The 12,346-nt window shown below is 35.6% G+C and overlaps 2 protein-coding genes and 1 pseudogene across 2 annotated transcripts; all 3 read left to right on the top strand.

Annotated features, from left to right (window-relative positions):
- Positions 1 to 740: 740 nt before the first annotated feature.
- Positions 741 to 1,165, top strand: LOC107595204 (pyroglutamylated RFamide peptide receptor pseudogene; annotated as a pseudogene).
- Positions 1,166 to 3,362: 2,197 nt separating this feature from the next.
- LOC107595205 (pyroglutamylated RFamide peptide receptor-like) lies at positions 3,363 to 5,750 on the top strand. Its single transcript, XM_016285549.1, has 2 exons — positions 3,363 to 3,767; positions 5,668 to 5,750. The coding sequence occupies exons 1-2, from the start codon at positions 3,407 to 3,409 to the stop codon at positions 5,748 to 5,750; spliced, it is 444 nt and encodes a 147-aa protein (XP_016141035.1). The 5' UTR covers positions 3,363 to 3,406.
- Positions 5,751 to 7,368: 1,618 nt separating this feature from the next.
- Positions 7,369 to 11,901, top strand: LOC107595168 (pyroglutamylated RFamide peptide receptor-like; the record flags this gene model as incomplete). The annotated part of the gene is made up of 3 exons (XM_016285509.1): positions 7,369 to 7,594; positions 9,120 to 9,213; positions 11,702 to 11,901. Coding segments are annotated over exons 1-3 (441 nt in total), but the record flags the coding sequence as incomplete, so codon positions are not given.
- Positions 11,902 to 12,346: the final 445 nt, after the last annotated feature.

Genomic DNA, 12,346 nt, shown 5'->3' on the forward strand with positions numbered 1-12,346 from the left:
ACGTAACGCATTACTTTCCATAAAAAGTAACTAAGTAACGTAATTAGTTACTTTTTATGGAGTAACGCAATATTGTAATGTATTACTTTTAAAAGTAACTTTCCCCAATACTGACTATAACTGATTACAATTACATTTATTTTGGGTAACACTTTATTTTAAGGTGTCCTTGTTACACATATCGCATGCACTTACTATTATAATAACAATTAATTATGCATAATTACATTCAAGTAACCCTAAACCAAACCATATAGTAAGTACATGTAGTTAATTAATATTACTCAGTACTTAAATGTATAATTACACTGTAACAAGGACACCTTAAAATGAAGTGTAACAGTATTTGATATGTGATTAAATTACGCAGCCTAATTTAGTTTAGCTAGACGTAAAGCACGCGAAATGTATAAATAAATAAAAATCCCTTATGCAAATGAACCATGGGTTTATTGTAGTAATCGTGTAGTAACCCTGGTTTTTTGGCGTATTGGTTACCATTTGTATAACCACAGTTTTACAACAAATACCATCGTTGAACTATGGTTAGTGTTGCAAAATCATGGATAGTTTGTAGTTTAACTATAGTTTTTTTTTTGTAGTTAAGTTCATTACTTCATGAAGTGGAAATCCAACCTTACAAGGTTGGCCAAAAAAAAGTAGTCTATTCTTGGCACATACAGTAGCCTACATACTTGCGCGCGCGCTGGCGCTCTCCACAGACGCTTCTGAGCAGCAGAAGGAGCAGAGCATCCCATTCCTGCGTGATCAGTGTAAGCTGGACATGTCTTCTTCTACAGAGATGACGGCCACTGCGAAGATCACCCCGGAGGTTCTCCAGGAACTCCTGCAGCACTACAACCTCTCGCGTCGGGAATTCATCCACACCTACAACATCCAGCCTTTGGTCTACATCCCAGAACTCCCTGCCGGAGCCAAAACCACGTTCGTCGTGATGTACGTGATTATCTTCGCGCTGGCGCTGGTCGGGAACAGTTTGGTGGTGTATATCGTGGTGCGTAAACGCGCGATGCGCACCGCCACCAACATCTTCATCTGCTCTCTCGCGGTCAGCGACCTGCTCATCACCTTCTTCTGCATCCCCTTCACACTGCTGCAGAACATCTCTTCTGAGTGGCTGGGAGGTCAGGATCACTTTAATTAGTCGTTAACAAAATATGACGATGGGTAGTTGACAGGTTAGAAGAGTTTGCTGTCCTGCAATGACATGCTACACTATTCTTCATCTCAAACATTTCATATGTATAATTCAGTTATGTTCAATAGTATATGGGCTCATATTAATTAGAATACGCAATTCTTCTGCAGGATTAGATGAGCATGCATCTAAAACACATTTTCCTCTATACAGATGTTGAGTTTATGTTATTTGTGAATTGCACATAAATCAAACACTTTACCTAAAACATTTCATATTTTAATATGCTAAACTGTAATATTTCACATTCAGTGTCAAGTCAATGTTCTAAATATTTTCCTAATTTATCATATACCGTAGATGTTGTTTTATGAGATCATATTAATTAAGAGGCTACATGGAATATTAGTAGGTTTATAAACTCATTTGTCAAATTGTAAGAGCATTTAAAATTCACTATAAAAGGTTATTTAAAATGGGAACATTTAATTAATAATTTAAATAATTTAAAGTGAAACATGAAATTCACATTCACATAAAATCAATACGTTAACATTTTTTAAATTTTATTTATTTGTCATTTTTATATTTCAACTTTTATTTATTAAATACATTTAGTTTATTAATTTATCGCGCACACGCACACGCACGCGCACACGCACGCACACGCACACGCACACGCACACACACACACACACGCACACGCACACTCTCACACACACACACACACACACACACGTACTCTCACACACACACGCACTCTCACACACACACACACACGCACACTCACACACACACACACCCACTCACAGGTAAACAAAGGCTCAAGTCTAGAACATTGCATAAATGCGTGAAATACAGTTTCTCTCTGCAGACAGAAGGAGAGAGAGAGAGAGTGCTGGTTGCTTTACAGGTTGGTTATTTTAGGTAATGTATTCTGACTACTTTTGGATTACTTGTATACAGTGTTGGGAAGGTTACTTTGGAAATGTAATAGGTTACAGATTACATATATTACCCTACTTAAAATGTAATAAGTAGTGTAACTATTTCAATTAATTTATTAAAGTAATGTAACTGATTACATTTGATTACTTTTATACATTTCTATAATCACATTAACATTTAAAGCAGGCAGGGTTAACCTTACAGCAGTACTCAAGACTGATTACTGTCAGACTTTCAGAATCCTTCATCGCTTGAATTAAGATTATAGTAATTGAATTTTAAAGCACAGCCACCACAAAATCAGACTCTTCTTACTCTGAGATCGAGGTTAAATACAGATTTAAAATCATAACAAGAAATCGTTTAATAGCTATGATACTGTTTGGAAAAAAAACTGTTAATCTTAAAAAATAAAGCATATATACATAAAACGGGTATCGAATAAGCATGTGTCCTATTCTGTTTCCTAAACTCCTGAAACATGTGTCTCATATATATTTTAGAGCAGTCAGTGCATTTTGGGAAAGAAATCAATTAAATCTGTATGTGTGTGAAAAATTCAGATGTAACCCCCCTTTGTAATCGTTAACATTTTCAGAAGTAACTATAATGTCATTTCACTTTTGTTCTCAGTAACTGATTACAATTACATTTATTTTGGGTAACACTTTATTTTAAGGTGTCCTTGTTACACATATCGCATGCACTTACTATTATAATAACAATTAATTATGCATAATTACATGCAAGTAACCCTAAACCAAACCATATAGTAAGTACATGTAGTTAATTAATATTACTCAGTACTTAAATGTATAATTACACTGTAACAAGGACACCTTAAAATGAAGTGTAACAGTATTTGATATGTGATTAAATTACGCAGCCTAATTTAGTTTAGCTAGACGTAAAGCACGCGAAATGTATAAATAAATAAAAATCCCTTATGCAAATGAACCATGGGTTTATTGTAGTAATCGTGTAGTAACCCTGGTTTTTTGGCGTATTGGTTACCATTTGTATAACCACAGTTTTACAACAAATACCATCGTTGAACTATGGTTAGTGTTGCAAAATCATGGTTAGTTTGTAGTTTAACTATAGTTTTTTTTTGTAGTTAAGTTCATTACTTCATGAAGTGGAAATCCAACCTTACAAGGTTGGCCAAAAAAAAGTAGTCTATTCTTGGCACATACAGTAGCCTACATACTTGCGCGCGCGCTGGCGCTCTCCACAGACGCTTCTGAGCAGCAGAAGGAGCAGAGCATCCCATTCCTGCGTGATCAGTGTAAGCTGGACATGTCTTCTTCTACAGAGATGACGGCCACTGCGAAGATCACCCCGGAGGTTCTCCAGGAACTCCTGCAGCACTACAACCTCTCGCGTCGGGAATTCATCCACACCTACAACATCCAGCCTTTGGTCTACATCCCAGAACTCCCTGCCGGAGCCAAAACCACGTTCGTCGTGATGTACGTGATTATCTTCGCGCTGGCGCTGGTCGGGAACAGTTTGGTGGTGTATATCGTGGTGCGTAAACGCGCGATGCGCACCGCCACCAACATCTTCATCTGCTCTCTCGCGGTCAGCGACCTGCTCATCACCTTCTTCTGCATCCCCTTCACACTGCTGCAGAACATCTCTTCTGAGTGGCTGGGAGGTCAGGATCACTTTAATTAGTCGTTAACAAAATATGACGATGGGTAGTTGACAGGTTAGAAGAGTTTGCTGTCCTGCAATGACATGCTACACTATTCTTCATCTCAAACATTTCATATGTATAATTCAGTTATGTTCAATAGTATATGGGCTCATATTAATTAGAATACGCAATTCTTCTGCAGGATTAGATGAGCATGCATCTAAAACACATTTTCCTCTATACAGATGTTGAGTTTATGTTATTTGTGAATTGCACATAAATCAAACACTTTACCTAAAACATTTCATATTTTAATATGCTAAACTGTAATATTTCACATTCAGTGTCAAGTCAATGTTCTAAATATTTTCCTAATTTATCATATACCGTAGATGTTGTTTTATGAGATCATATTAATTAAGAGGCTACATGGAATATTAGTAGGTTTATAAACTCATTTGTCAAATTGTAAGAGCATATAAAATTCACTATAAAAGGTTATTTAAAATGGGAACATTTAATTAATAATTTAAATAATTTAAAGTGAAACATGAAATTCACATTCACATAAAATCAATACGTTAACATTTTTTAAATTTTATTTATTTGTCATTTTTATATTTCAACTTTTATTTATTAAATACATTTAGTTTATTAATTTATCGCGCACACGCACACGCACGCGCACACGCACGCACACGCACACGCACACGCACACACACACACACACGCACACGCACACTCTCACACACACACACACACACACACACGTACTCTCACACACACACGCACTCTCACACACACACACACACGCACACTCACACACACACACACCCACTCACAACTGATGCAGCGGCACAGGTTTTAAGCATGCTAATTTTCCCATAAACCTGTAAATTATGCAGTTCTGCAGACTGAGCAAGTTCAGAGGTCATCAAACTAGAACTTACTTTCTTCACCGTGTGCTTGAGTTTCTGCTCTCCTGCATTAGTATACGTGTCAATGGACGTGAATGGAGCAGTGTTCAGTGACACACCTTAAATCCTCAATAATTCAGGGGTTTGTGCTGCTCTCATTCCCTCTGGACAAACGTTCTTCTGCAGTAAATCATATGTGATATGTGACCCTGGATCACAAAACCAGTCTGAAGTGTCAATTTTTCAAAATTGAGATTTATGCATCATCTGAAAGCTGAATAAATAAGCCATTTCCATTGATGTATGGTTTGTTAGGATAGGACAATATTTGGCTGAGATACAACTATTTGAAAATCTGGAATCTGAGGGTGCAAAAAAATCTAAATATTGAGAAAATCATCTTTAAAGTTGTTCAAATGAAGTTCTTAGCAATGCATATTACTAATTTGATATATTTACAGTTGGAAATTACAGCATAAATATTAATAAATGATTATAATAAATATTATGCTCCATCGAGCAAATGGAGACTACTTACATAATTTGTGAGCAGACACAAATGAGTTATTTTGTTACAATTTTCTTGCCACAATTTTCTGATTATTGGAAATAATTGCAGAATCATGGGTAAGTACTGTTAAACATTTTTTTAAGTTGTAATAATGCACACTGATGACTTATAGATGATTAATAGCATTAATTAATGACCCAAGCTCACAGCAGGTCTGCTTTAATGAGTTAATGTTAAAAATCAATTCTCCTATGGAGAAAATAACAGCAGAAGACCATCATTAAACATGTAAATCTCTCTCTGCAGGGCAATGCAGTGACACAATGAAAGCATTAGCTCATTTGCATGTGTAAATATGAAGTGTTCACCCGAGGGCTTTTGTCTGGATGTCCTCTGATAGGTTCATGTATATGCAGCGCTGCATTTCTGTTCATCATTAACAGCACGAGCTCATGGGACAGAAGCCAGTAATGATCTGATTTCTACACAGGGCTGGTGTGGATCGCTGCTGTCATGGTCGGATCACCGATGCTGTTCGTGCAACAGCTAGAGGCGAGTGGCATCACAAAATAAACTGAGGACAGCCAGATTAAGTGTTTAATTACAATCACAGTTAACCGATAATATTTAACAAGCGCAAGGTTAATTGCTCTGACATGTGAAAAAGATCATTTAGTCAAGCTGGACCGTCAGCAGATCAGAGATACTGATGCCACATCAGTCTGTCCTTGAAATCTTTGGAGACGAAACGGGTGACAGTAGAAGAGATTCGCTCGAGTGCGGTTCACTTCTGAGAGTCTTATCACAAAAGTTCATACGTTATTCATTGATTTATCTGAGCTCACCAAACGAGTCATTACTCACCCTGCTGCAGGCTGATATGAACTGATAAGAACTCTACGCTGATTTTTCCATCTAATAACGTCTGTCAAGTTTGGAAGATTACAAATATGTCATAAAAGTGTCATAACAGTAGTCCCAGAATAGCGTTGCATGATAAATAAGATGAATATACACATCAATTCTAGATTCGAAGTTAAAAGAGCAGTTCACACAAAAATGGACATTTGCTGAAAATGTGCTCACCCTCAGTTCATCCGAGATCAGGATGAGTTTGTTTCTTCATCAGATTTGGAGAAATATAGCATTGCATCAGTGTCTAAGCAATGGATGCTCTGCGGTGAATGGGTGCCGTCAGAATGAGAGTCCAAACAGCTGATAAAAACATCACAATAATCCACAGCACTCCAGACCATCAGTTAACATCTGGAGAAGACAAAAGCTGAGACTAATCCAACATTAAGACGTTTTAATGTTGCGTTCAAATGCTGACAGCAAAAAACAGAAACGCACTGCAAATATAAATATATAACAGTTAATTTTTATTTTGTTGAGCTAATATTGTTGTGGTTTGTGCTACTTGGTTGTGTTGTGAGTATTTGCAGCACGTGCTGTCAAACTGATGAAGATGTTTTCTTAAAATTTGCTGGTGCTTTTTCTGTTTGCTCGTGTTTTCTGAAGTTGCAGCGCGTTGAGTTCTCTCGGCCACCGTACAAAACAGACCAAAACTGTTCTTAACAAATATGTGGCTGGATTTTGATGTGAGAGACAACAGAAGATGCACTTTTTCACTGGAGGAAGAGTTATTATTATGGATTAATAATATGGATTTCAGATTTTGTCTTCTCCAGATGTTAACTGATGGACTGGAGTGCTGTGGATTATTGTGATGTTTTTATCAGCTGTTTGGACTCTCATTCTGACGGCACCCATTCACCGCAGAGCAAGTGATGCAAAGCTACATTTCTCCAAATCTGATAATCTTAAATTACCTGAGGGTGATCATTTTTTTTCTTAGGTTTTCTGCATTTTTGGCTGAACTATTGCTTCAAACGTGGTTTGCAATCACATTAAAGGTGCTATAATCAATTTTTTGCAACCTCCACCAAACTCTCTCTTCCTTCCAACACTTAGTTTCTTGAAAAAAACCTAAACATCTACAAAACTTGACAGATAGAGAGCATGGGTTGACTTTATTTAGAAGACACATTTCAGCAGTTCCTGAACAGAACATTTTAGGCATGCAACTCTAAAATAAATAGCTTGCAGCACCTTTAAACTCATGCATGCTCCATGTGAATACCAATTAGGTTTACTCTCTTATCGGTGTTCCTCAGGTGAAGTACGACTTCCTGTACGATCATCATCACGTGTGCTGTCAGGAGCGCTGGCACTCGCTGCTGCACCGTCAGGTTTACACCACCTTCATCATGGTGGCACTGTTCCTGCTGCCGCTGGCCGCCATGCTCTTCCTCTACAGCCGCATCGGCATCCAGCTCTGGATCCGGAAACGTGTGGGAGACTCATCCGTCCTCAGCACCATGAACCACAGAGAGATCAACAAAATCTCCAGGCAAGTGGCCAAACAAACAGAGACCTGCTGTTTTACAGTGAGCATGCTCCTGACCAATTTCACAATCATTTTCAGTTTTTAACATTTTACTGTTTTCATTTCCAAATTAAACGGGTACATAAAATGCAAGTAACTTTCTTCACCTTCAATATGGCTTTCATTTATAGTCTTCCGACATAACTCTGTTCACATATTATGTTTCCATGCATTCAAATTCTGGTGGTCAAAATCAGGCTGATTTGCTGAATAATATGGAATAAAATTACTTTTGAAGCCATTATGTAAAATGCATTATGCATAATCTATGTTAAATGCAGTATTGTTTCATAAATAGACTAAATAATTCACTAAACTAAATTAAAATAATAATTAAACTAAAGCTAAACAAACTGAGGTTAAGATGCATTATAATATTTGCAGATTCCTTGGATTAGTACATTGTTGCACAATTTGGGGAAAAACTCTTAATTGCAATTTTTCTGATATAAAATTGCAATTGAGTTTACACTCTAAAAAATGCTGGCTTGTTTCAACCCAACTTTGTGTCAAATATGGACTAACCCAACTTTTGGGTTAAAAATTTTATGTAAACATTTAACCCAACGGTTGGGTTAGTCCATATTTGACACTAAGTTGGGTTGAAACAAGCCAGCATTTTTTAGAGTGTACCAAAAAAAACATTTGCTTGTTTGTAGGGCTGCACAATTTAACCAAAAAGTTATTATATATAAATATGGCAATGAAGTAAAAAAATCAAAAATCATCATTAATAGTAAATATTATTTATTCAATCTAAGTAATTACACAGTGCATTATGATATTTGCAGATTTCTTGTTGCATCTGAAATTGGCGGTCATGTTTTAATGCATTATACGGTCTAAATTATAAATGCAGTTACAGTTTTTCATGACCCAACTTTGTGTCAAATATGGACTAACCCAACTTTTGGGTTAAAAATTTTATGTAAACATTTAACCCAACGGTTGGGTTAGTCCATATTTGACACTAAGTTGGGTTGAAACAAGCCAGCATTTTTTAGAGTGTACCAAAAAAAACAAAAAAAAATATTTGCTTGTTTGTAGGGCTGCACAATTTAACCAAAAAGTTATTATATATAAATATGGCAATGAAGTAAAAAAATCAAAAATCATCATTAATAGTAAATATTATTTATTCAATCTAAGTAATTACACAGTGCATTATGATATTTGCAGATTTCTTGTTGCATCTGAAATTGGCGGTCATGTTTTAATGCATTATACGGTCTAAATTATAAATGCAGTTACAGTTTTTCATGAGATCATGCAATGCATTATAATTACAAAGCATTATTTAGACATTCAAAATACTAATGCATTTTATATAAAGGCTGCAAATATTTAAATAGGGTAAAACAGGGGTAAAATAAGTACCATCACATGACATAAGCAAAATGCATCGTATAAATGAGTTTTTCTATTAATAAACCGTCATGAAATTACAGAAACATACCTTCACGGCTGTATTTTGTTGTCGTTCAAACAGGAAGAAGAAACGTGCCGTCAAAATGATGATCACTATTGTCCTGCTGTTCACCATCTGCTGGGCTCCGTTTCATATCGTGCACATGCTGTTCGAGTACAGTAAGTGTGTAATGCAGCATTTACTCCTGTAATTGGAGTCACATGATGTGTTAGAGATTAGAATACAAGGCTTGAACGCTGAATGGCTCTGAACAGAAACCACAGCAGCTCGGTGTGAATGAGCTGAAATGTAGTATTGTGATGATCACACAAGGCACATTATTTTCACATTATCGGCAGCTGCTGTAATTACAGTATCCTGTGGTTATGTGGCGTCTCAGTAACAGCCCGGGCCACTCTTAATCGAGGCTGAACACATAATCACAGATGATTAATCATTAGACTAACACCAGCCACCACGCACAGGGTTAAGGAGGTCAAACGCTTCTGCTCGATCTGATCTCTTCTCGCTGCTCGAGCACAACAGCACCGTACTGTAAGTTCAGTTATATAATACAGATCATCTTCTGGGTAACTGGTACTGCATCCTAAACCAGACACATCGACACATACCGTGACTGCGGCTGGTTTGGATCCTCATTATGCTTTTATCACATTACGTCTGGTTAGGACACAATCAGTTCAATCAGTATCAATTACTACATCATCTGGAGACTAATAAGCACTCAACACTGTGAATAAACACTTCAAATGCAATAACACTTGCAATAAGCTAGTCTTAATGTAGGGCTGTACATACATATATATATATAGTACTTTTTCTGATATTAAATTGATTAAAAATTGTAAAAATAAAATTCCAGGTTTGCTGTGCTGGTTTGTAGAGCTGCACAATTTTATTAATATAACTACAAAATAATATTACTACTAATAAAACATAACTAATATTATTATGATTACTAACAACAATAACAATTATTATTATTAATTTTGTAATACATTTATGTAGTAAGGGTTGCACAATTTAGCCAAAATGTTGTGATTGTGTATCAATATGGCTATATATATATATATATTTGTCTTTTATGTTGTAATAGTAAAAATTAATAATGTAGGGCTGCACAATTCAACCAAAATATTGTAATAATATATCATTATGGTTAAGCAAAAGGCCTCTAACACTAGCTTGCTCTATTCTTTTTGTTTTCTTTTTATTTATTATATAATAAAACTTTTTTTTTTAAACTTGCTAGGTGTACTGCGTTAAACTAGCCGAGACTTGTCATAGCACTTGCATATCATTGCTCTTTTGTTGATTTTAATTGCTTTGGATGAAAGCATCTGCTAAATGACAATGTGAATGTAAATAATAATAATAATAATAATATTTTTTTGCAATAGTCATAATTACGTAGGCTGCACAATTTGGACACAAAGTAATAATAGTAACAACAACAACAAGGATGATGATGATTAATAACACTGCTTAATTATTAAAAATAATATTTTATTTAGTAGCACTTATACTACAACTATAAATGACTAAATCAAAACAGTAGAAAATATTACTATTATAATATTTAACTGTAAAAACAACTAAAAATTATATTTATTAATATATTTATATTTTATTTTACTTTACAACTTACTATTTATGGTAGTCTTATTGTTTTTACTATTCAAACGTTACACATTCCCTTCCCAAAAGTAAGGTTTCACAAAATAAAACAGCAAATAAAGTGTAATGATATTAATAAAAACAGTATTCTTCCACCAAACAAAGATGGCGCGGCTCAGAAACAGTTGTGGTTGCTACAGACAAACGTAAACAAAGGTGCTTTGAACATGGCTCAGCCAATCAGAATCAAGGACCGGAACCATAAGGAATAAGCCTTAATGTATCAAAATATCTGTCTGTTATTGATTCAGACGAGCTGGAGAAGAACTACGACGAGGTCACGGTGAACATGATCATCGCTGTGGTGCAGGCCATCGGCTTCTCCAACTCCTTCAACAACCCCATCGTCTACGCCTTCATGAACGAGGATGAAAGCATCTGCTAAATGACAATGTGAATGTAAATAATAATAATAATAATAATATTTTTTTGCAATAGTCATAATTACGTAGGCTGCACAATTTGGACACAAAGTAATAATAGTAACAACAACAACAAGGATGATGATGATTAATAACACTGCTTAATAATTATTTAAAATAATATTTTATTTAGTAGCACTTATACTACAACTATAAATGACTAAATCAAAACAGTAGAAAATATTACTATTATAATATTTAACTGTAAAAACAACTAAAAATTATATTTATTAATATATTTATATTTTATTTTACTTTACAACTTACTATTTATGGTAGTCTTATTGTTTTTACTATTCAAACGTTACACATTCCCTTCCCAAAAGTAAGGTTTCACAAAATAAAACAGCAAATAAAGTGTAATGATATTAATAAAAACAGTATTCTTCCACCAAACAAAGATGGCGCGGCTCAGAAACAGTTGTGGTTGCTACAGACAAACGTAAACAAAGGTGCTTTGAACATGGCTCAGCCAATCAGAATCAAGGACCGGAACCATAAGGAATAAGCCTTAATGTATCAAAATATCTGTCTGTTATTGATTCAGACGAGCTGGAGAAGAACTACGACGAGGTCACGGTGAACATGATCATCGCTGTGGTGCAGGCCATCGGCTTCTCCAACTCCTTCAACAACCCCATCGTCTACGCCTTCATGAACGAGAACTTCAAGAAGAACTGCGTGGCCACTCTTTCTGCGTACCTGCGGCGTCCCGTCCAGCGGCCCGACCTCAGCGTGCACTTCTCCAAACACTTAATACATACATATATATATATATATACAGTGCATAGCATGAATGAGTACACCCCCTCTGAATAAATATAAAAGATGGATCTTCTTAATGATCACTAATATAATTACTATGATACATGGAAAGATGGCAAAATTTAAACATATACTTAATAAAAACAACAAAATATATGCCAATATTTTCTGTAAGATAAGTAAATTAGCCAATTTTGTTTAAATGAAGGATTGCAGAAATGAGTACACCCTAGATTTAGTTCAGAAAATGAAGAGGTTAAATGAGTATATTTTGCTTTGGCTACAGTAGGTAATTCTAGTGGTGATAACAACCATGCATGTCACGTCTGCAGGCTGCGTCATACTCTGTGAGATGAAGTGTCACTCTTTTCACAGCTTTTGCCGGCTCTGAGACACTTGCATGTTATTTCTCCTGCTCTTTTTCTAG

The sequence above is a fragment of the Sinocyclocheilus grahami genome, unplaced genomic scaffold (assembly GCF_001515645.1).
Source record: "Sinocyclocheilus grahami isolate Dianchi unplaced genomic scaffold, SAMN03320097.WGS_v1.1 scaffold198.1, whole genome shotgun sequence".
Taxonomy (NCBI): domain Eukaryota; kingdom Metazoa; phylum Chordata; class Actinopteri; order Cypriniformes; family Cyprinidae; genus Sinocyclocheilus; species Sinocyclocheilus grahami.